This window comes from Ambystoma mexicanum, chromosome 7p (assembly GCF_040938575.1).
Source record: "Ambystoma mexicanum isolate Mex_15411 chromosome 7p, UKY_AmexF1_1, whole genome shotgun sequence".
Taxonomy (NCBI): Eukaryota; Metazoa; Chordata; class Amphibia; order Caudata; family Ambystomatidae; genus Ambystoma; species Ambystoma mexicanum.
This window is the reverse complement of record NC_090939.1, coordinates 572,079,724-572,104,808: the sequence shown is the minus strand read 5'-3', so window position 1 is coordinate 572,104,808 and position 25,085 is coordinate 572,079,724. Positions and strand designations below refer to the sequence as shown.

General features: G+C 49.2%; 1 protein-coding gene across 1 annotated transcript in view; it reads left to right on the top strand.

Annotated features, from left to right (window-relative positions):
* Window positions 1-25,085, top strand: part of TMEM131 (transmembrane protein 131) — a 2,512,175-nt gene that overhangs the window by 2,283,384 nt on the left and 203,706 nt on the right. The window contains exon 36 of the mRNA XM_069636582.1: window positions 3,956-4,124. Coding sequence (XP_069492683.1) covers window positions 3,956-4,124 — 169 coding nt within the window. The remainder of the gene's footprint in view (window positions 1-3,955; window positions 4,125-25,085) is intronic.

Here is a 25,085-nt window from a genome sequence, read left to right as displayed (position 1 = left end):
GAGTAGTCGGCTTGACACAAATGGTCGACTTCTTATAGAACCATGCCACTTTACCAGCGTCTTCCATCCTCCGCCTCCTAGATCTCATGACCTCCTACATTTTTCTATTGCCAGAGGCCAAGTTGTGCTTGAGATCCCTACAATGGCGCCTGAGGGGTCAGTGGTCTCAGTACCTCTGCACTCTGTCGGATCTCCTCATGGTGTCTACATCAGTGGTCAACAGCCTGTCCTGGAGGATGGACCGCAACAGTGTCTTGGCGGGGAACTCTTCTAGCCTCCTTGGCCTCAGACCCGGATGGTCACGGATGCGTCTTTGAAGGGTTGGGGCGCTCACTGCACATCACGTGGCACATCAACAGGCTGCGAGCTATCAGGCTTGCCCTGAAAGCATTCTCCCATCTCTGCAGGGGAAACATGTCCTCTTTCTGACGGACAACACAGGTGGTGTGCACTCCCGCATCCTCTGCACGTTGGCGATGATGCTTTGGTTCTGGTTGCTGGAGAACCGGATCTCCGTCTCGGCAGCTCATCTGGCGAGCACAGAGAACAACTTGGCGAATGCTCTGAGCAGGCAGAGCACGGTCTTGCATGAGTGGGAAGTGTGCAAGGAAGTCCTAGAGGAGGTCTTCGCTCTCTGGGGTACCCCAGCATTGGATCTGTTTGCAACGCAGTCCAACAGGAAATGCAAACAGTTTTGCTTGAGGGAATTCCCAGCGAACAGTTCACTGGGGGACGCGTTTCTGGTGGATTGGACCTTCCCTCTCCATTAGGAGTTTCCTCCAAATCCTGTCATTCCATGGGTTGTCCAGAGGTTGAAGAGGTTCCGAGTAACAATGATCTAGATCGCCCCACACTGGGCGAGGAGAACGTGGTACTCGGACCTCTTGGGTCTGTCCATCTGTCCACCTCACCGGTTGCCTCAGAGTCCGGACCTCCTAACCCAGTCGGAAGGTCAGATACTCCACCCAACCCTGGTTTCCTTCAGCCTACATGCGTAGCTCTTGAGAGGATGAGATATGTTGACTGGGACCTCTCTGAGGAAGTACTTGGTGTTGTTGGCTGCATGCAGACTGTCTACCAGATCTTTGTACGCGTGCAGATGGAGAAGATTTGAGGCTTAGAGCAGGGAACGCAAGATTGACCCCATCTCTTGCCCCACCACTACAGTGATGGTGTTCCTTCTGTCACTGGCCTCAGCAGGCCTTCAGGTCACCACAGTCAAAGGATATTTGGCTGCCCTGTCTGTGTTTCAAAGATCCCCAGTCAAGGCTTTTACGATCCCGGTAAGGGCACAATTCCTGAAAGGCCTAGTAAATAGGTTTCCTCCTACTTTCTTTGTTGTCCCAGATTGGAACCTTAATCTGGTTCTGACATTTATTATGGCTGCTCCCTTTGAGCCTATGCACTCTTGTTCCTTACGGCTTTTCTCTTTGAACACAGTCTTTTTGGTGGCTATTACATCCGCTAGGCGGGTGAGTGAACTGCAGGCCTTATGCTGTAAGTCGCCCTTCCTGCTTTTTTTCCCAGAGAAAGTTTCACTCTGGGTAAGGCCTGGCTCCATCCCCAAGGTTGTCTCAGAATTTCACCTGTCTCAGTCCATCGACCTTTGGGTTTTCTACCCTCCTCCGCACCCTTCAAAGCAGGAGGAACGGTTACATTGCTTAGACCCGAAAAGGGTGCCGAGTTATTATATTGCAAGGACAGCTGATTTCAGGAGAGCTGACCAGCTCTTCATGGCCTTTTCCTTAGACCATAAGGGCTTACCTATAACTAAGCAGACTTTATCCCGCTGGATAATTTTCTGTTTAGTGGAATGCTACCAGTCTGCTGGAAAGGAATTACCAGCAGGCATCAGGGCCCATTCGACAAGGGGAGTCTCAGCATCAACAGCATTGCAGAGGGGAGTCCCTGTCCGGGAGATTTGTCACGCTGCGACATGGTCATCCCTTTGCTATGATCTATAGTCTGGATGTGGCTCGTACAGCTAATGCGCGTTTGGGCAGGCCAGTACTGCAAAACATCTTAGTATAACTTTTTGCCCGCCTCCTTCATCTACTGCTTTGGGAGTCTTATCAGATGAGGAATCTGCGGGCGAAAGGCAATCCATTGCAGGAGAAGTTACTTACCGTAATGTTCTTTCTAAGGTTTCTTCTCCGGCAGATTCTTCATCTCCCCTCCCATCCAGCACCGCTCAGAAAGTCGGTGGTTGGCACGCATCTTCTCCTCCACATTTTTTTTTGTTTGCTTTATTGGTTTTACAGAATACATTAAACCTTTAACACATTTTCCACAAACCTCCTCCCTCCTTATTCATTTTACATACATACAATAAAAGACACAAAAAATGTTGCCGGAAGTACAAAAGAGCCTCATTTTCCAATTAATTCTTTTTCTGTAATCCACCTAACTTAAGCAAAGACCTGTGCTGGTTTTTCTCCCAGGCACACCAATTCCCACCATTTGTCTGTCGTCAAGGAATCTTCTTCCCCCAGCAACATCCCCAAATGGATTGCTCTCTGGTTTTTCAGCCCCATGCAGTGAATTACTAAATTTTTCAAAGACTCAATTGGGTCTTTTTGTCCACAAAATCTACAGGCAGAGTCACTTTCGTCGATCTGTTTCCGTGCTCTCAATACCTCCTTAATTGGGAACAAGTTAAAGACGCACTCTCATGAATTGTTCTCTGTATTTCCTGCTTCTCAAACTGTTGAAGTTCTGGTTCACCGTGATCTTGATTGTGACACACTGGACCAGGAGAATATGGTACCCAGAACCTCTGAAAATGTCAATCTGTTCTGCTCAGCGCCTCCTGGCAAGGTTGGATTTGCTCTACCAGTCTAGGGGTCATGTTCTCCACCAATGCTTCCCCCATCTTCAACCTTCATTTTGGGCTGCGGAAAGTCTGGGGTAAAAGGAGGTAATCTCTCTGAGGTTGCCCTCGAGGTACTCTTCTTTGCTTGGAAGCTGCCAACAAGTCAATGTTTGGCTGCAGGTGGTGTAGGTTTGCAGCTTGGTGTTGGGAGAGATGTTTGGACCCTTTGCTCTGTCTGACTTTTACTGTTCTTCACAGTCCAGTATGGCCTTCAGATTGGCACTATGAGAATCCCTGTGCAGGGCTTGGTCTGGTCTGTTATGCATTTTGTGTGGGGATTAGCTAACCAGTTTCAACCATGCTAGTTCTCGTCACTGCTTGGCGTTTGAATGTTGGTTTAAAATGTACTGATGGCGGCTCAGTTTGAGTCCTTACATTATTATTGTTCTTTGAGGTTGGGCACTGTTACAGCAGTTTTCTGGGTCACCATCACTTCTTCCACATGGGTGAGTGAGCTCTAGACTCAATCTGCGAAACTTCCATACCTTGTCCTCTCTCGGGGAGAAGGGTAAGGTGCTCTGTGGGTCAGACCAACCCTTCTGCCAATGGTTGTCTGATTTCCATCTCACAGAAGATTCATCTTACAGTTTTCTGCCCTCCACTTTGTCACTGACTCATGAGAAGTTTAACCGCCTGTACCCAAAGAGGGCTCTCAGCTACTATGTGTCTCAGCCAAGGGATATCGGGTGGGATGACCAGCTTTTTGTTGTTTTGTCGGTTATGCTTGTGCCTGTGCAGGCAAGGCTATTTCCAAGTAGACCCTATCCAGGTGGATAATTTTCTGCATTTCATAATGCTATGGTTGGGCTGCTAAGGCAGTGCATGACAGTCTTGTTGTTCATTCTACTGAATGGAGGCCTCCAGTCACTCATTTCATAGATAATTCTTGCACTGTACTCTCTAGTTCAGTTCTGCCTATTCAATTAAGTCTCCCTTCACAAATAAAAGGAAAGCCCACAACTTTCCAGTTTCAGAGCTGGCTTATTAACTACGTCAAAACTTAATTACACATAGCTCTGTACGTTATCTTGGCACCTTTATGTATTTGCTGTTGCTTAATGGATTTTCTTGTCCCTTTCACAGCTGCTGATAGCCTGTACAAACTATCGATGCATACAATGAATGCAGATGATTTCTTGAAACAACGACAGACCTCCCCACCACCACCACCACCATCATCATCATCATCTCCTCCCCCAGCATCTTTGGCCATTGTGCCACATGGAAGTTACACCAGTACTGTATGCTTTAAGTGAGTATATACACACGCTACAAAGTTGTACTCTTCACCATCCGCCAGTTGAAGAGTAATAATATGAATGCAGCACATTATTCCCTGATTATCCTTCGCTTTTCTTCTGCTTGGTTCTTTACTTCTTTGTCAAAATGCTATCTGTGTAGAAAACCTCACTGTTGAAGCATACCTGGACACACTTCTTGGGCAATGTGTTTTCCAGAACAGCATCTCAAGGGCCCACAATGGTAAGTAGTGCCCTTGCTCTGGATGAAACTGGTACATCTCTGCAGCCCCTTCTAGTGCTGTTCACACACACTAACAACCACAAAGAGTGTAGAACTTCTTAGCAACTGGAATGCTCATTTCAAACATTATTGAAATGGTTTCCTCCATTCCTCCACTCGGTATTGGGAGATTTGAAATGTTCAGACTTACCTTAAAATCATCTTTGTTGGGGATTTCAAACCAATGGTATATGATCGTTTAGGATGCTGTATAGCTGTTCAAAAATCTAAGGTTGTGAATATGGGTATCAAATGTACATACTACCAAGGTGAACGAAAAAGGTCCTTTGAAATGTGTCCATTCTAATGGATTCCTTCCTCCCATAGTTTCCTAATTTTTTATATGTATCTCCCAGCGCAGCTGCTCTTTGAAAACATCCTGAAAAGGTTTCTGCTGCCAGGGGGGTGCAGCCCGGCTCTGTGTCAGCTCTGCCTGGTATCTCTACACACCGGACATATGTTCAGGGCTAGTGTTCATAGATGCACCTATATAGATTTACTTTCGACTTTGCCGAATCTGATGAAGTCTTTGGGCTTTAAACCCTGGATCATCTGTGGGTGTCAAATGTCAATCTCGGATCCTGACTGGATTTGTCTTTTTCACCTCAGTTAGGGGAACGCCATGCAGGATTGTGCATCGTGTCAGTTGATGCACCCCAAGGCGCTTCAGGAACGGGAGGTAAATCTGCTCACTTTCTTCCACCAGACGAAGAGTAGCAAGCAGTCTTGTTCATGGTCACCTGCTGTGGATTGCTGCACTGAAGACAGTCCCCGATCAACAACAAGGACAAAAAGAAAAAGATACACTGGAAGAGGTCTTGGTCTCTCGGCAGTTCTACAAGGCACCTTTCTTCTTCCTCGTTGAAGAGGAGGAGCCACTGTTCTAGGAACATCCTAAATTTCAGGCACCACAGGTACCTTTCCCCACCCAATTCTCTACTCCAGGGGAATGGGTTGCCTTCGGGCTTAAAATGCTTGACATCTTTGGAAAGGCCCCAGTTCCAATGGCTGAGTCCACTGTGCTCGGACATGCTGGCAGAGACACGAAATGTCATGCAGCTGTGCGCCCTTGGGCACCACCGCGTAAGGGATTGACAACCTCTAGACTTAGCGCCAGGGTTCAGGCAGACGTTAGAATTTCTCAGGCGTATGCCGCGCTCCCTTATGTGTGCATTCATATGTTGCTTAGAAGACAATTTTTATGAAAGGGACCATTTTGGTTTGGAACCCCTTCAACCTTGAAAAGTTAAGGACTTCCCAGGGGAATTCTCTGGTAAACAAGGAAACTTGGCTGACCTTGCAGACAGCTTGCAAGAGGAAAGTGGCATGGACACCTCTCCAGATTTAGATATGCTCCCTGCTCCCATCCCAGGTAAGCCTCCAGCTGCTTTTCAGTGCCTGATTGCCAAGGTAGTGAATACATTGGGATTGTCAGCCCCCTTCGGACTTAAGGGATAATATAAGCTCACAGATATTCTGAAGGCGGGTAACACTGCTGCCATTCAACCTAGTAGTGGAGGCCCAATTCCCTCAGCTGTGGTCCAAACTAGCCTTGGGCCTGACAGTAGACCGGGATCTGGCAAAAGGCACAGGCCAGCACCCACAGACCCACTTTTCCTGTCTGCCCATGCATCACCAGAGAGTTTAGTTGTACAGGCTTCCACGGCAATCCTGAAAACTACATCTTTCCCCTCTTTGCCTCCTGGGGCAGGAACGTTTTTGGCTGTGCAACCCTGGGCCTGTGATACATCAATGTCCCCTATGCCATAGCCACATTTTCTTTTGTGCTTTGGTCCACCATCTCAGAGGCGGCAGAAAACATCCCTGAGGGTGACATGAAGGATGGGTTTGAGGCCCTGGTGAGGGATGGCCAGGAGACTGCCTGCTAGATCCTTTAATCAGGCCTGGGCCACGGACTGTGTGGCCAGGACGATAGCCATTGCCACAATTTACATGAGATTATCTTGGCAGAAAACTTCGGGTTTTCCCCCGGATGTTCAGGAGCTGCACCTAGACATGCCTTGTGACGGCAACTACCTGCTTGGTACAAAAGCTGATGACTCTCTGCAAACATTGCTGGTTCCGAAGATGTCTACGAAGTCTCTGGGACTAGTTTCCAGCAGCAGCGGCCTGTGAGTGGTTGCAGGGGGGGGGTTTGACCCTTCTTCTCCAATGCCTACAGGGGATGGGGTGAAGCCCCATCAGGCAAGGGTTGTAGTATGGGTGTCCCCAGAGGAGGCGTCGCAACCTCTACAGTGCTCTCTGCTGCCACAGGTGCAAAGCCTCTTTGAATCAGAATTCCACCATCTCTACTCTCAGAAAGGCAGGATATCTGAATTTGGCAAAGAATGAATGATTACCACTTCCGAAGCCTGGGCCTCACAGGTCAACCAGGGATACGGTCTCCCTCTTGCTCATCTTCCCTGGGACCATCCACCGGATGGCCACTTTTTGCCTCTGGACCCTCTCCTATAATGGATGAGGTCCATCAGTGTTAGGGAGAATTCTCATTTATGGCTAATTTCCCTCACCTAGTGAGTCCCCCAGCAGCTTTGCTGGACTTCTGGAGTTTATTTTTCTCCACTTGATGTGTGAACTTTTCCCCCACTCTTACCTGTGTTTTGGCAAGTATATCTCTCTGTTTTTGTGATTGTGGACTCTGGAGTACACCACTTCAGTAGTCCCCTTCTTTTGTGTGTAACACAGCACCTTCAGTGCAGTGACACAGGGTTGTCTTTGAGACTTCCCCCCTACTCCATTTCTGAGGCTGACTACAGTCCCCCAGAAAAGGGTAAAGTTACCATTAACTTTTCCTAGTCAATCTACCGTAGATCCAGTACACCTCATCTTCCATGGAGTACTGGAAAAGGTTAATTTGTATCCCTTTTTATCTGTACCTACAAGAGCTTTGTTTCGCTCTTTTAACGTTTAGACTTGGCTGTTGGCAGTGGTATCTACCCTAACTTTTCTACCGCGATTATATTAGATAAACGTGCTATTGTTCTTGGCTATTATATTAGCCTCGAACATAAACCCGCTTGACCAAATCGTCTTTGTTTTGGCTCTGGTTGGGTTTATTCACCATTTCTTTTTGTTAAAGTCCTTCTTGTGTTTTACTTTGCGTGGCAAGCTAGGTTTGCCTTCTTTGTTCACCGTCTTTTGGCTGGCTTCTGCTCAGAAGCCCTCCACCAGGCGCCTGGGTTTCTAGGTGGGCTGAATGTGAGGGAGGGTTCTAGTCACCCCCTGCACAGTGTATCCTAGGAAACTCAAGTCGCACTTTGTCATGATTGGCTGAGTTGGTTTTTGTTAGGCAGAATCATGTGCAGTGCCCTTAGGGACCACTACACACAAATAAGTCTACAGGTGGTGATACAAGTTTTACCTTTGGTACAAGCCTGTACTACTATGTCAGAGTGGTAGCAGTGGCAGAGCAGCCATGCTTATCTCAAGAGTATATGAGCAGTAGCAGAGATTACACAAAGGGATCACAATTACTGTGACTCAAGCAAACACTGACTCAAGGTTTCAGATAGAAAAATATAAGTACATTTATTTTTAAACCATTCGTTCTAAACACAACACTTCTATTAAACTTAAACACAAACCACATGTAAAATATACTACAACTAACCAATTCACTTTGTACAGTAAACCTCAGGGTAAGTACCCTGTGTTTGAATGGACCGGTGTTACGAACAAAACATGTTACCGTAAATACGATTGCTATCACTTTTTGACAGTTCGGTCTAATAACTAAACGCGTATCTGTGACATGAAATGCTACCGGGGCAAAAACACACTTAGCACCTGAGATACCCAGAGGAAGTTGGAGGCAAAAATCACAGGCAATATTTTGGTTCCAGAGGGACAATCTGCTGAAGGTTGCGTTGTTTGGACAATCCTGGCCACAACTGTCTTTAGTCACAGGCGCATCCTTTAAGGTCTGTTGCGCTCACCTCCAAAATCTGACAGTGAGCAACCTTTGGTCTCCACTGGAGTGCCAGGAGCACATCAATTTGCTGGAGTTGTGAGGAATTAGGTTGGGCATGGTCGCTTTCCTCCCACGTCTGCACGATGCAAAACTGTGTGGATCTTGATTGACAAAACAGTGGCCATGCACTATCTCAATAAGCGAGGTGGGGTGGGCTCCTTACCTTTGTGCAGAGAAGCAATGCGATTGTGGTTCTGGGCTCTGGAGAACTGCACGCCTGTCTGCTCATCTGGCCAGCAAAGAGAATGTGTCGACGGATTTCCTAACCAGACAGCCCTCGGCCTTCCGCGAGTGGGTGTTTAGTCAGGAGGTTCTAGAAGATGTGTTCTACCATTTGAGGACCACTAAGGCAGACCTTTTTGCTTCCAGTGTGCAGGTAGTTCTGCTCTAGGGAATTTCCTCACCGGGAAGGTCTGGGGTGTGGCGGAGGGGAGCTTTGACAGTTGTTAAAGAGAATTCTCAGAAATGTGCTAATTCCTCTCTACCTTAGAGACAGACCCCAAGCTCTTTTTGCTGGACCTCAGGACTTTTCATTTCTAACCTGTAGAGAGTGAGACCTTTTTCTCACCCTCTCATGTATTTTTAATGTGATTTGGACCATGTGTTTCTTTTAACTTTGGAGTATGGCAAACTTCATAGGCATCATCTTTACATTGTGACACACAGCACCTTCAGTGCAGTGGCACAGGGAAATCTCTTAGATTTCCCAAAGGTTTAAATACATTCTCTTGGATAAACTACTGTTTCCAAGAGCAGTGAAGCGAAATTGACTTTACTTAAATAAAATACAAATACTTACATTTTGTAACTTTCTAGAACCAGCACACACTATCTTACCATAGGGTGCTGGTGGGGTTACTTAGTATCCCCTGTGTCTAGTTTCTCATTTAACATTTGTATGTTACCCTTTCTACAATTAATGGCTGGTGGCAGTGGTTTACTTTTTTACTACCATAGTGTGTTTTTACCACTGGCTGCAATTGCAGCCTTGGTAAAGCACCCATGGGTGCCCATTTTGTTAAAATGGCCCTGGTCTTCTTTTGTCGCCATTTTTTGTTGGGAAGGTCCTTCTTGAGATTTATTCTGCGCACCAAACCAGGTTTGGTCCCTTTGTTTTTGTCGGGGTTCACAAGTGAAGCCCACCACTGGCTCCAGTATGTCTGGCAGGGGCAGGAAGTGAGGGAGGTGCCCGAAACTCCATGTGCTTAATACCCTTGGTTACAGGAATGCACACAAAGGTGATTGGCCGCCTGGCTGTCCGGCAAGGACAGCCACCCTGCTGTGTGATTGACATCTAGGCTGGAATGAATAGGAGAAACCTGCATAACACTTGTGTATATGCGCATTATAAATGCCATATCATATCATACATCATAAAAGGCAAGGCTTTTTGGCTTGGAGGGCAGAGTCGGCCATTGGACGAAGGAATCTGAAGAATAACTTGAAAGAGATGCCTGCTGCAACCCCTGGACCGTTGGTTTGCCTGGTGAAGCCCTGCTGCTGTGCTGAACTTCTGAATTTGCCTCTACTAGAGAAGCCCTGCAAGGTCGACTTCCCCCCTTTGAGTTGGTGGAACCAATGAACTCCAAAGTAAGGCCGTCTGGACATCCTCTCTGAGCTGGCTGTATTTCCACTGCTGCTGCTGCTGGAACCGAAGTGCCAGGGAGAGGAACACCAGATTGTGAGCATTGCTTTTAAGTCGGACCCGATTGCCAGGAAGATACTCCGGACTTCCCTGAAGCAGGACTGACCAGGCCTGAGCCACCTCAACAGTGTGCTGGACTCAGATGCAAGGACAATCCTGAGTGGTATCCGAGAACCGCAGTGTTTCTATTTGCTGCTGAAACACTGAAGAACCGCTGAATCGAAGTTTGCCCATTGCTGCCGCTGACCATTCCATTGCAGAGCAGGAGTCCCCAGACTTCCTCCCTCTTGTCCCCACGACGGAGGCTCAGGAACAACAGGATCTGCAGAGCTGCACAGGAACAGAAGCCAGCTGGAATCATTTCTTCTAACCAGAGGTACTGTAAAGTCTAAGAGAATTTACCTCTTGTTGTGTAGCCTTACTTGCTCTCAGTTAAGACCTGTCTTGGTTACCTTGCAGAGTTGCTAAAGCATTGCCACTCACAAGCCTTCCAGCTTGTGGCCCTTCAAGTGTTCTATTGTCTACACAAACCTTTCTAAAAACATTTTGCAAGACTTTTTGACCTACCTACAAAGAAGATTTTCAGCTCCCCTTGACATTGTGCAATTAACATTGGCTGTCCGGGCTCCCTGAGACTCCTCTTTACCTCTGACTTTGTGCTTTGGCCTTTCCCCCAGGAAAGGGTTAATGTACTCTGCAGTGGAATGTTTTAAAAGTACTTACATGTTAGTAAATTATTTGTTAAACTTTGTTTTATTCCTCTATTGTATCTTCTTTTTATAACTTTATTTTTGGTCTTTAAAACAAAGTAACATACAGAACCGTGCACCGGTCAAGAAATTGTCCCCGGATTCCCCGGCCGCTCCATCCCCCAACCCGCCCAGCTTCGGCAGTTTCTACATCGACTAAATATCAACATACATTGCAGATGAGATTCCCTTATCACGGAAGACCCCTGGAGTCTGTGCTCGGGGATGGGGATTGAGAAGAGGGTATGTCCGCTGTTGACAGCAGATATGAAATGTAAGGGCCCCAGATGTCTGGGGGTCGAGTATGCAGTGGCAGTGTCTTTTATAAAGTCTGTTTCAATGTCTTGGCAGTAAATCACATCTTTTAGCCATCTTTGTAGATTTGGCGGGCGTCCACCTCCCCACGAGCATGCAATCCTCCTTAGCGCTAGGACCAACAAAAGGCCTGCTAATCTGTGAACGAAAGCCGGCAGGTGTCTTGTTAAGCCAAGGAGCGACAGGGTAGGGTTGGGGTCCAGTCGTTCTCCGATGATTGCAGAGTATTTGGCTCCAGAATTGAAAAATCTGTAGGCAAGACCAGGCCAGGTGCACAAAGTCTGCGTTTGGGGCCCTGCAGTGGTCGCATGCTGCCGAGATTGTTGGTCGTTGCGTGTGGAGTCTCACTGGTGTGTGATACACCTGGTGCAGTTAGTTGAAATGTATTTGTTTGCAGGGTCGGACTGGGACAAGAAATAGGGCCGGTCACCCAAAAAAAAGTGGCCCACCCCTCGCCTCACGACGCTTGGCCTCTGATGACATCACCTGAAGTAATGCCATTTGACCCCACCCCAAAGTGACATCCCGGGAAGTGATGAAACACGACCTTTCACTCCTTGACAAAACAGGAAGTGGCATCAAATAGCATTGTTCCTAAGTAGACTAAATTACTGTGAAACCAAGCAGACGTCCAAGGCCAAATGATATTGTTCTTGTATAGCACTTACGCTTAAGCTCTTTTTTACAGAACAAATATGCATACAATATCACCCAACCAGTGTTGGTACTCATTTATCGACCTAAGAAAGAGGAAAGGCTTTTTGAAGAAAATAAAATGTGAAAAAAAAGTCATTTTTTTTTCTTTCAAACCGGCCCAGGCACGGCCAGAAACCAGCCCCCAATCCCCAGGAATGATTTCGTCCTGGCCATGGGCCGAAAGGCCGAGGGACCAATCCGACCCTGTTTGTTTGTAGCTAGTGTTGAGGGATACTTTATGGGTTTGTCACAGGATATAGGTCCAGTTCGTTGTCCGTGATTGAGGTCTTCAGGGCTTTCTCCCATCTTCTTCTAGGATTTACAAGAGTAGGGGTTGTGTCAGCCAGGAGTGCCTTCTATATCTCGGAGACTAGCCTGCCTTCGCCCTGTGATTGCATCACCCCGTGGAGCAGTTGCCATGTGAGTGGTTGACCTGGAAAAGTGGTGAGACTGGTCTGGAGCGCATGGCGTAGCCGTAAGTAGATAAACAAGTCTAGGGCGTTGTTACTCCCCATGTCTTTGGCCTGCTGTGGAGTTAGAAATGTGCCTTTGGGGAAAAGGTCGCTTAGTGATTTAATTTGCATTTTGTCTGTCCATTGTAAGTAAATCTAATCGGTGGTTAGGGGCATTCCAGGTATGAATCTTGCTGGGAGTAGGGGGTAGAACCTGGATTGAATGTCACATTTTAGTGCAATTTTCTTCCAGATAGCGTGGGTGAACTTTAAAATATTTAGTGTATTGTACGGTACATGTAGCTGGCCGAAGATGATTGCCTTCAGGAGATAAGGGGTCGCCAGAGCCCTCTCGACCTGGACATGGGGACTAATAAAGTGCGTAACATACTAATGCCCAAGAAATTGGGCTTGTGCGGCCAAGTAATAGCGTTCCAGGTCTGGGAGTGCAAGGCCCCCCTTCTCCACTTGTTGAATGAGCGTAGTATAAGCCACTCTTGCCACCTTGCCTGCCCATAGTAGTTTGAGTATCATGCTCCTGATGCGATGAAGGAATTGTTGTGTTAATAGGATTGGGATGTTTGCAAACAAATGGAGGAATTTGGGCAGAATCACCATCTTGACCAGGGAGACTCGTCCCCACAGCGAAAGCGGGAGGAGTTTCCATCAATTTATTTTGCTCCATAGTGTTTCTACAGTTTTTTCGTAATTGTCTAGCATTATGTCTTGATGGGATCTGGACAGGAAAATAATAAAGTCGTCGACAAATTCTTTGGTGTTTGCGCTTAGAGTGGTAGGGGGAAAATGACAGATTTTGAATGTTTGATCTTCAACCCAGAGAAGTTGCCGAATTTAATTACCACTCTCATAATTGGGTTTAGGTTCTCTGCTGGGTTACTGATAAAGAGGGCTACCTCATCTGCATACAGGGATTTTATTAGCTTGTGGGGTCTGAGGGATAAACCTTTATCTAGGTGGTCAGCTCGGAGCTCTGAGGCCAGGGGTTCCATTACCAGCGCAAAAAGGACGGCTGACAGAGGGCATCCTTGTCTTGTCCACCTCCTCAACTCTGTCGGCTGACCTGGTGTTTCCCAGGATGATATTGGAAGTCAGGAGCTTGGAAGTCAGGAGCACAATCAACTTAAGGAAATAGCTGCCTGTGCGTTTCAGTATTGCAAACAGGAAGAGCCATTCAATGGAGTCAAAAGCCTTTTCGGCGTCGAGTAGGACTGCTGCTGACTGGCACTCAGGGTCGAGCGCTTCCATGACTCCGAACATCCTTCTTATTCCGAATGTTGTGTTGCGGCCAGGCACAAAGCCTGCTTGGTCAGCTAGCACCAAGCCGGGCATTAGGGGAAGAAGCCTTGAGGTGAGAATCTTTGCCAATATTTTGTTGTCCAGATTAATTAATGAAATTGGTCTGTACGAGGCGCAGTCTTCTTGGGGTTTTCCGGGTTTGTGCAGCAGGATGACGTTTGCCTTACGTAGGGATGGTGGCAGTATTCCAGTGTCAATTGCCTCCTCGTATGTTTGCAGAAGAAGCGGCGCCAGCATGTGGGCGAAGTGTTTATAAAATTCGCCAATTAGGCCGTCGGGCACTGGGGCTTTGGTGTTGGGGAGCTCTTTAATTGCTTCAAGAGTTTCTTCTAATGTGATGGGCTTGTTGAGTGGTTCCCGCAGTTCGGCGCTTAATCAATACAGTTCAATATTGTCGAGGTAGTGGGGTAGGTCTGCCGGGTTGGCGGAGTAGCCGGTGTCCTAGAGCTTTTGGTGGTATGTGCGGAAAGTTTCAATGATTTCTTCTTTGGTATGTACCAAAGTGCCATGTTGGTTTCGGATCCTTTCCACCAGGGTTGGTTTCCTTTCGGCTGCCACCAGTCATGCTAGGAGGGCCCCCGACCTCTGTCCCTCGCCGTATTGGCGTACTTTATGGCCTCTAGCTAAGAATTTCACTTCTCTTTCAGCCGTGGTCTTAACATTTTCTAACTCTGCTTTGAGGGCTGCTTGGGAGTGTTGATTGTTTGATGTTGTGTATTCATGTTCGAGCTCTTTCAACTTGGCTTTGCTCGTGTTTAGTTCCATCCTGATCAACTTCAGAATCCCATTCTCCTTTGCCAAGCACACTCCTCTTACGTAACATTTCAGCGTCTCCCGGAGGATATCGGCCGACGCGACCGAGCCTTGGTTTATTTCAATGAAGGCCCTTATTTCTGATTGCAGTTCATCCGCGAAGACCTGGTCTTGGAGGGAGCCTGGTTTAAATCTCCAGTGTGACCTGCCCCTCTTGCTGCCTAATGCTGTGCATTCCAGAGTGACTGCGGAGTGGTCGGAAAGGGTCCTTGGCAGGATTTGACTCTTTCCCTAGTGAAAATGACTTTGAGAGGACACCATCAGCTAGTCGAGCCGCGAGCTTGTGTTGTGGACCCACGAATGAAAGGAATATTCGCGGTTCTCCCAGTGATCGTGCCTCCAGATGTCGATGAGATTATATGCGTTGCAGATTTCAGTAACTTGCATACTTGCTTTGAAGGGGGCGGCTGTTACGCTCTGAGATTTGTCTTTTTGGGGGTCTAGTGGTGTATTTAGAACACCTCCCCAGATGATCGTGGCTGATGGTCCCTCTCGAGATGCGTCATCACCCAATCGAAATTATTCGGGCCGTTAGTGTTTGGGCCAAAGGAGTTCACTAGGATGATTTCCTTTCCTTCCACGATCCCCCATACAAGGAGGGCTCTGCCGTTTGGGTCTTTTTTGGCCGATATGAACCTGAACTTTGTTTTTTTATCGATCAGGATGGCGACTCCTCTGGCAAAGGAGGAGTAAGATGAGAAGAATCTATGGCAACCCCATTCCCGGGCCCAGCCACTTTTAATTGCTGGGAAGATGTGTCTCTTGTATCATGGCCACATCAATCTTGTGCGCCTGCAGATATTGGCCGATTTTTTGCGTTTTGGTTGGTTGATTGCCTCCTCTAATGTTCCACATAGCAGAGTTGAACGTGACGTTTAGGTTTTATCTTTTTTGAAAACTCTTTTTATTGATTTTTACCAGATAACAAATAAACATGCCCCACACCCTCCCTCCCCCATGCGACGAGCATGATCCCTTTATCCACCTTCAAAACGGGCTAAGAGTCTACAGTCAATGCAAATCCAGAAGTCCCAATCGCTGTGGGCATAACATCACCTTAAAATCATCTCTGAGAACATGCAATAACTCCCCCCTCCCCCCCATCCGCAGCAAAGCGCTGGATTTTATCGTCCATGGCGTATGTCGCCCATTCCAAGGCCACTATTTCCCACATTTTTCGGAACCAGTCTTGAATCGCAGGGACCTCCGGGGCCCTTCCACCTTCGGGCTATTAACAACATTGCGGCAAGAGTCATTATAATTTTGGCCTTTTCCCTTCCTCTAGGTTCCCCTGCTTCCAGACCCTCCCGAACGCCCGAGAGGATTTGCGCTGGTGTCCTTTTGTCTTCCAGCCCGAAGGCCTGCTCCTGAGTCTCCCGTATTTCCCCCCAAAACGATGCAATTCTTGGGCAACTCTACCAAATATGCTCCGCGGAGTCTACCATCCCACAGCCCCTCCAGCAGAGCCCAGACAGTGTAGGATAGAACCTATGAAGTCGGGCAGGGGTATAGTGCCACCCAAACAGAATCTTATACCATGCCTCTTGTAGCTGGGGGGCCTTGACCAATTTAGGGATCCTTCTCCACAGCCTCTCCCAGTCCTTCCTGCTGATTTCATACCCCAAGATCCGCTCCCACTCCCGCATGTAGGCCCATTGTACCCCCGCACTCGAGCCGATCAAGATCTTATAAATGTTGGAGATGAGGCCCCTCGCCCCATTGTTGGTGAGCAGGAACTTTTCAAAGGATGTCGGATCCCTTGTGGCCGCCTTCTTGACCCCTGGTTGTAGTACCCAATGGCGTATCTGCGCATACCTTAGCCTCTCCCCTTCCTGGACAGCAAAGTGCCTCTTACAATCATAAAAGGGTAGCAATTCCCCCCCCGCAAACATCGGATAATGTCCGACATCCGCCCTCCTTCCACTTGATGAAAGCTCCCCTCTCCATACCCGGTGAGAAGTCTCTGTTGCCAAATATGGGGGTGAAGGGAGGCGGGAAAGTGGTAGTCCCCTCGGAGCTCGCCAACCTGTCCCAGATATCAGCCATTAATTTAGTTATGGAGCTTTCATATAGGTGCCAAGGCCTAGAGGGTTTCGGGAGCCACAGAACTTCTGCTAAATTACGATGCACTACGGCCCTGTCCATCCGCACCCACAATTTGTCCCGCGACCCTTCCTCCCCCTTCAGCCATTCCCTGATGAGTCGAAGCTGTGCTGCCTCGTAATACCGCCTAAAATCTGGCAAAGCAAGACCACCCTCGCTCTTAGGAGCCATCAAAAGTTTGGCACTCACCCTAGGTCTTTTCCCTTCCCAAACAAAACCCTTAGTCATTGCTCCCAACTCCCTAAAGTAATTCGCCGGTACTGACTGCGGGACTGCCTGAAAAAGATACAAAAGCCACGGGAGTGTGACAATTTTGGCTGCTGCTATCCGCCCTATCCAGGACACCCTTAAATCTCTCCACCGCTGGAAATCCCTCTTGATTGCTTTGAGGAGCGGAGGAAAATTTGCCGAGAACCAACCCGCCAACGTCGCCGTAATCCTAACACCCAAGTACCGAATCCCACTCGAGCTCCACAGGAAGCTAGTATTCGCTCTGAGGCTCTCCCTCTCTGCCCCCTCAAGCGTTAAGTTCAGCACCTCCGATTTATTAGCGTAAATTTTTAGCCCTGAAGCTGCCCCAAAGGTCTCTAATAGGGCCATACTCGCCTGCAATGATTCCCGTGGGGCCGCGAGCACGAGCAGCATGTCGTCCCCAAAAGCTGCAACCTTATGTTGCTCTCCTCCAAATGGGACACCCCGAATCTCCCCCATCTCCCGGATTGCTTGAAGCAAGGGCTCCAGATAGATCGCAAACAATATTGGGGAGAGAGGGCAGCCCTGCTTTATCCCCCTCTGGAGGAGAATCTTTCTGGAGGCGACCCCATTTACCATCACTCTAATAAAGGGCGCGTGATAGTTGGACTTGACCATTGACAGAAAGCCACCCCCAAAGCCCATCTTTTCCATTACTCTGAAAAGGAATGACCACACAACGCGGTCAAAAGCCTTTTCGGCGTCTAAAGCCACAAGCGCCGTGGGAGTGTGCGTTTTCTGCACCTTTTCAACAATGTGGGCCACTCTACGGATGTTGTCCGTGGTCTGTCGGCCCCTAATAAACCCGGCCTGGTCGGGGTGGATCAGATCCGGGAGGATAGAGTCAAGCCTGTTGTCAGTATCTTAGTGTAGATTTTTGCATCAAGATTAATCAACGCTATAGGGCGATATGAGGCCCTCTCCTCAGGGTTTTTATTAGGTTTCAGAATTGACCTTGGCCTCCTCCATGGAAGGGGAAATTCTACCCGTGAGACGAAAAGAGTTAAATAACGAGGTGAGGTGTGGGATCAGCTGTATACTAAACAGTTTGTAAAAAGTAGCCGTATAGCCATCCGGTCCTGGCGCTTTGCCAGATGGGAGAGCTCTTATCACCTCTCGCACCTCCTCTTCCGTGATTTCCCGATTTAGGGCTTCCCTCGTCTCATAGCTAATCGCTGCTATCTGCTAACTGGATCCTCTGGAGGAACTCTTCTTGCCTGTCGTCTGGGGGATGCTGGGAGGAGTAGAGCGATTTGTAATACTCAGCGAAGTCCTCCCGGACTCCCTCATGATCTGTGACCCTGTCCCCTGAGGCTAACTTCAAGGCTGTTATCGCATTTCTCGTCCTCTTGCCTCTGAGCAATCGCGCCAGCAGGGAGCCAGTTCTATTGGCCTTCGCGTAATATTGCTGTCGCACCGATAATAAAGCACCCTCAGCCCTCTTAGTTCGCAGAAGTTCCAACTGCCCAATCGCCTTCCTGTAGGATTGCATTGCCCTCCTCGAAGGGGTGCCTCCCGCCGCACGTCTAGCCGCCTCCACTTCCGCTTCCAATTGCGATTCCAACTCTTGCAGTTGTTTCTCCTGATGGGCAAATAACGCTATCAACTCCCCCCTAAGGGTAGCCTTAAAGGCGTCCCATTTTATGTCCTCCCCCGTGTCACCCTTCTTGTTCGTATCAAAGAAAAACTGAATCTTTTCTTCAACACCTTTTCTGATCACCGGGTCTCTCAAGATGGCTCCCGGGAATTTCCAGCCCCATATCCCCTTTCTCCTCCGACCCACATCGAGCTCCAGATAAACTATTTTGTGATCTGCAATCCCTATTGGCCCCGTACACACCTCCCGAATGGCTCCAACTAAAGCAACCGAGACCCATATGTAGTCTATTCTTGACTGGGAACCGTGCACACCTGACAAGAAAGTGTATCCCTCCTCGTCCCCCCTTAATTCCCTCCAGGCATCCCTTAGCCCCAACCTGTTGACTCTTTCCTTCAAGTCCGTTGACATCACGGCTCCGCCCCCTTCCTCACTGCCTCCCGTCCTATCTTTCATCCTATCCCAAGCAGAGTTAAGATCCCCCAAGAGAACAATTTGACCCCGCGAGTGGCCCTCCAACAATTTCAAGACCCTTTGCAGAAAAAATTCCTGTCCCGTATTGGGAGCATACACTACCGCTATCGTCAATGGGACCTCCTGACATTTCCCCTTAGCTATAATATACCTCCCTTCCTTATCCCTGAGGACCTTGCAGGGCTTAAAGTCTACCGTGTTCCTAATTGCCAGGGCCACCCCCCTTGACTTACAGGAGGCCGAGGAGTGCAAGATCTGATTAAAACCTTGTAATTTCAACCTGCCCTGGTCTTTATGGAGCAAATGCGTCTCCTGGAGACCCATAATATCTGGCTTCTCCTTCTGAGTGAAGTGCTCCAGCTTCTTCCGTTTGAGAGGGGTATTCAACCCCCTCACGATATGTGTTAGCCACTTAAGGGAAACCCCAGTAGAGTAAATACGCCGTGAAATGGGAAAGACTCCCCCCCCATCTCCCTTTCAACATTGCTCGTTGTTAGGCAGAAACTTGTGCAGTTCCCTTAGGGACCACTGCAAAAGTTTTAGGACTACAGGTGGTTGGCAGTAAACCCAATTGGTAGCAGACTGTACCACCCAGATTTACCTGGTAGCTGTGGCTGAGCAGTCAGACTTCTCTCAAGATGAGTTAGGCAGTATATAGAGTATACACAATAGGTACAGAGATGCAGTAGCACAAGCAAACACTGACCAGAGCTTTGGTGTAAAAGTATATAATTATTTATTTAAAGACACACTTGTAAATTACACTAGCACACAAGAGGTAAATAAATTCAACACACAGTCACTATTATAGATATACAACCCTGATTACTTATTAGACAAGTCTTAGTGAGAAACACCACTTATTTTGAGACAGAGGTGAGCGCTTAACCTAAGATGGCACTCTAATAAGTTATAAAAAAAGGGAGGGAAAAGGTAGAGTTAGGAAAGCACACAATTTCAATACTTTTAAAAGAACCACAGTGAGGCAGGTTATGCAAAGTCTACTGGAGAGCAAGGAAGTTCAAATGCCAGGCCCACTCTTAGAGAGAGCAAGCGAAATGTGTCCAGGATCACACAGTGGGGTTATGCCCAAAGAGTCTTTGTAGAAAGTTCACAAAAGATTGAGATCAAGTCAGGAAAAGTTAGTTAACAGGTCCCAGGCTAGCCAATGTTAGGAAGTCGAGGATTTACTGTCACCCCGAAAGATCTGTCACAAGGGAAGCCAGGCGGCACACAGTACCTGAAAGTGGGAAGAACGCTCCAGCGGGGGCAGTTGTTCCTGGCAGCAGTTGCAAGTCGGTGTTTCGTCCAGAGGAAGAGGAGATCTCGACGTGGAGGAAAGCGGAAGGTCGTTGCGCTGCCAGGGAAGAAACCAGCCGCAGAGTTTCCCGGTTACAAGGTACCACCCTTTTCTTCGCTGTAGTGGTAAACCATGGTATTCCGGTTGCCGGGGTGCTTGGCACGGGCAAGGCGGCCACGAGATGGTCCAAGAAGGCGAAAAGACAGGCAAACTCGTTATCCCCACCAGTCAAAGGAAGAAGACTCTCCGGGCTGGAGATCTCCTCTGTCGTCGGGAAAAGTGGTGAGACGGTTCAGTAGGGCTCCACCAGTGTTGTCGTCGTTGCAGGTCGGCTCGGCTTCTCCCTCCTCGGATTCTTTAGGTCCTGTGGCGACTTCTGAAGTTCCAGTCCACAAAGCCCTGCTTTTATGCAGAAAACCCCCATTCATTCAGCCTAGCTGTCACTCAAACATGCTAAGTGAAGGCTCACCACTTGGGCCAATCACACAAGAGTGCGACTTGAGTTGCCGAGGCAACTCAGTCCAAGGTGCCTAAACCCCCTCCCACACCCCCTGTGGTACCCAGAGAGAGTGACACCACTTTTGGAGGCTTCTGTGGAGAAGCCCGCCAAAAAGTGGAACAAAGGGCCCGACTTGGGTTGGAGTCACAGAAGCGAACACAAACACCATTTTGGAAACAAGTTTCGGCAAAAAATACCAACCAGTGAATTTATATTAATTTAATAAACCGGCGGTATATTCAAGGCTATATTAAAAAGTGGTAGCCTCGAACAATGGGAAAATCCCATAGGAACATATTCGCGGTTGAATATAACAAGTAGTATCCACTGCCACCAAGCAAATCTTGTTAGGGGGTGACTGGACAGTGCCCCCTCGGACAACAGACCCCAGGGCAATCGAATTGCCCCGACCAGTACGTCCACACTATGATGGTTTGTACTTGTTCTGTTCACAATTTAAGACTAGTAAAGCCGACTTTTTATATGCCTTGGGAGACAGTAGTCAGTCCCAGGGTATAGAGTCTATGTTGGGGGGTCGCTACGACACCCCTGGGTTACTGCACGGAGGGTGCTGTTTAACCCACATATCTAAAACACATGAAACCCTATGGGGTAAAGGACCCCATAGCCCATAGAACACATACAAAGTCAAAGGAACATCTCAAATCATGTCTAAGAGTGGGAGGAAAAGAGTCTCACTCTTAGCAGGAGAAAAAAATAAACCCAAAAAATCCAGCAAAGCTGCTGGGGGACTCACTAGGTTTGGAAAATTAGCCTTTACAGAGAATTCTCCCCAACACTTGTCGCCACCCCCCCCCCCCCCATACTCCCCCAAATCCCCCATCCCTCCGCCCCCTCCTGGAGCCTGAAGGTTAAGACCTCCCCGCCCTCTCCTCCCACCAACCTTGGGCATCTACGCCCTTTCTGCTTCCAACATGGTTGCACCCCCTGCGACCCCTGAGAATTTAGACACCTTAAAGAGGCCCATCACCTCTGTTTGCCCGTGTCCACTCGAAACTGCCCCGGAGAATCGCTTCTGACTTCACAGGGTGTTCCGTTACCCCACCAATCGTTTCCTCTGGGTCTCCTTTTTCTCTTCTCTTGTACCGTCAACCAATCCCAGGGCCTGGACCCCGAGCGATCACTCGGGCCCGGAGGGCCTGCCCCAGGGGGGGATCCTCCAGCTCAACACGTAGTAGAGCAGCCCCTTCTTGAAGGGAAGTCATTCGTCTCTGGGCTCCCTCTCAATCGAAGAGCAAGCCGAAAGGAAAGGTCCACCTGGATCGGATTGCTTTCTCATTGAGGACCTTCACTACCGGGCCCATTTGTCGCCTTTTTAGGAGTGTAGTGCTTGCCAGATCCTGGAAGAGAGCGATCTGCTGTCCCTCGAAGATAATTGGTTCACGTTGTCTCGCTGCTCTGAGCACTGCCTCTTTCTGAGCATACCGAGTAAATGCGGCCAGTACATCCCTTGGCCTCGCCGTCTGACCCTTAGGTAACCGTCCAGTTCTATGCACACGATCCAACTCCACCACTTCCGGGCTAGCCTCTTCCAAAATGCCTGCAAAGATACCTTGAAGAGTTGCCTTTAGAGACTTATCAGGCACGGACTCGGGCAGCATTTTAACCCGTATGTTGACTCTACGGGACCTGTTTTCCAGGTCTTCCACTTGGAGTTCGGGATTTCTGGTGGCCACATCTAACCTCTCTATGGCTTTGCTGTTGGCTGCATTGTCTTTGTCCACTTCTTTCTCCAGGATATCGGTCCTCTCCCCCAGCTGTCGCATCTCCTGCTTTAACTCCCCTACAGCTTCGTTCAGGTCAGTGCGCATTAATTGAAACTGCTCCTGAAAAGTCTTAGTTAGGTTGGCCTGCAAGGTGTGTAGCTCACCAGTGAACTCATGCCTGGGCATATTTGCCACCTCCTCTGCACGCCTTGGTGCGGACCCCTCTCCCGACGTGTCCCCCGGGGGCGCAGATCTCTCCTTGAGTTCTGCACTGACCACATGGCTTGTAATGTGCTCGTATTGTCACCTGTGGCCTGTGAGTGCTTCTCCCTTCTTCCCTTAGGTTTTGTGGTCATGCCCACCGCCTCCCCTCCTCTGGCCCGTCCCAGCCCAGGTGCGCTTCACTGACCTCTTGCTGCTGCAGGATCCGCTGTCCCTGGCGGCCGTCTGCACCGAATGAGTCCGTCCCTTAAGTTTGGGGGACCTGCCAGCTATCACTGGGACTCTGCCAGCCTGCCTCCTCACAGGCCGCCTAGGTCAGATGCAGCGACTCTTGAAGCAGGGATGGAGTCCTCCACGCGCGCCTAGCGCATCCCCAGCAGGCAGGCTGAAATCCGCCGGACCTCTCTCCCCCCCCCCCCCCCCCCGAGGGTGTGGGGAAGCAAGCTTCCAACTCGCCTACCCAGCGGGTGGAGCCGGGTGGGCTGCTAGTCAATTGCCCTTCTCAGGGCGGTGAAGATCGCTCCTCTACCGCTGGCCGCCCCCCGGCCGCGGCTAGCGGGGCGGGAGGCCTCAGGGACCGGCTCTCTCCTCACAGCGCCCGGGGGCCCAGCACCCGAGCTCGCCCCCCCCCTCCGCGGCTCCCTATTCCAAGGTCTTGGCCTGGGGATCCGCCAGAGAGGGAGGACGCCCCCCACTGCCGAGCGCCGGGAGGTCTCTCCTTCCCCTCACTCTCCGCGGCCCACTTTCCACAGGTCGGGCCGGCGGCTACCCCCGTCGGGGCCGCGATGCACCTCCCGGGCGCTCTCCTCTCCACGTTCCACCTGTCGCTCTCGGGACAGGCCCTCCGCTGCGAGCACAGCCGCGCAGGTCTCATCGCTGCCTCAGAGCGCAGCGACCCAGGGGCAGCACACGCCGCTGACCCCCCCATCTCTCTTCTCCAGTCCGCGGGGGTCCCTATGAAGGGAAAACAGAGTCTTGTGAAGTGGGTGGTGGGCACCTAACACACGGATGGGCCCAGGGAGCGCTGTCGGCACAGCTACTCGGTGCCGGCGGCCATCTTGGAATTAGTTCTTATCTTTAAGTCGATGCCTTCCAGTGTTTTTCGTGGATGTGATTGGTTTGTGGTCACATTTTGTTGTCTGTAGGTTGTTGACGATTGGATGCATGGTTGTAGGATGAAGGTTCTTGGCGGGGTCAGGTGGCGGGCGGTGGATCTCTCACTGGTGCATTCCCAAAACTGTGTGCTTCATCCCTCCCTCTCACGGGTACCCCCCAACTTGCCAGTCATTGTTCCCTCCCCTTTAACTTGAATCAAACTAAGTTCCGTGCCTGGAGCGCCAGAGCCCACCCGAGGACAGTAGTTCCCGTGTTAAACTTTCTGTTGCTATGCTCCGGAGTGCACTACATGTTGTGATTTGTTCGAAGTGGGTGAAATGTTTTCATGTAACGGCGGATTTCTTCTGGAGCCGTCTCTTCTTGGTGGACGTGGTACATTTTCAGGCGGTCTGCAGCCGTTTCCGTCTAGGAAGGTATTTGCCTCCTGCGAAGAGTTGAAGAATTGGGCTTTTCCATCGTGTTGGACTCTTAATTTTGCTGGGAACAGCATGGAGTATGATATTTGGTTGTCTATCAGACGTCTTTTGACACCCGAGAAGGATCTCCTTAGGGCTTGGACGGCTGGGGATAAGTCTGTATAGAGTTGGATGTTGTCGCCGTCAAATTGAAGGTCTCCCTTTTCTCTTATAATTTAGGATTCTGGCAATGATCGGGCGTGGGGCAGGGCCTGGGATGGGCCGGTTGGAGGGGACTCTGTGTGCTCTTTCAACCACGAATAGTGGAGACAGGGCTGTGGCTCCAAAGAGGTCTGTCCATATCCTCTCAACAAAGTCTTCAATTTTCCTTGGGATCTGTCTTTCCCTCACCCCGACTTGCCTGATATTATTGCATCGTTTTTGGCGGTTACACCTTTCATTTGGCTTTCTAATGAGGACACTATGGTGGCGAGCAAGGTGGAGCTATCCTCTAGGTCAGAGACCCTATGCTCTACGGCGTCTAACCTGTCCCCATGGTTGTCAAGTCAGTGCTGTAGCAGGTTGACCTTTGATGATAATGTATCCGTTTTGCTGTCTAAGTTGCCTATTCCGGCCTTCAAGTCGAGTAGGATCTCTCGGTTGCCAACAGTTTGGGATGATTCGTCCTCTTTGTTAGGCAGAATCATATGCAGTACCCTTAGGGAACACTACATACAGTTAAGACTACAAGTGATAGTACAATTTCACCTTTGGTACAAGCCTGTACTACACAGTAAAGTGGTAGCAATGGCTGAGCAGCCAGACTTATCTCCAGAGCAAATGAGCAGTAATAGGGATTACACAAAGGACTACAATGATGGTCACTCAAGCAAGCTCTGACTATATAAGTACATTTATTTTTAAACCATCTGTTCACAAAACACTTCACTTCTATTAAATAGAACCACACTCTAAATATACTACACACAACCAATCCCTCTTGTTCAGGTCAATTCAAGGTAAGTACAT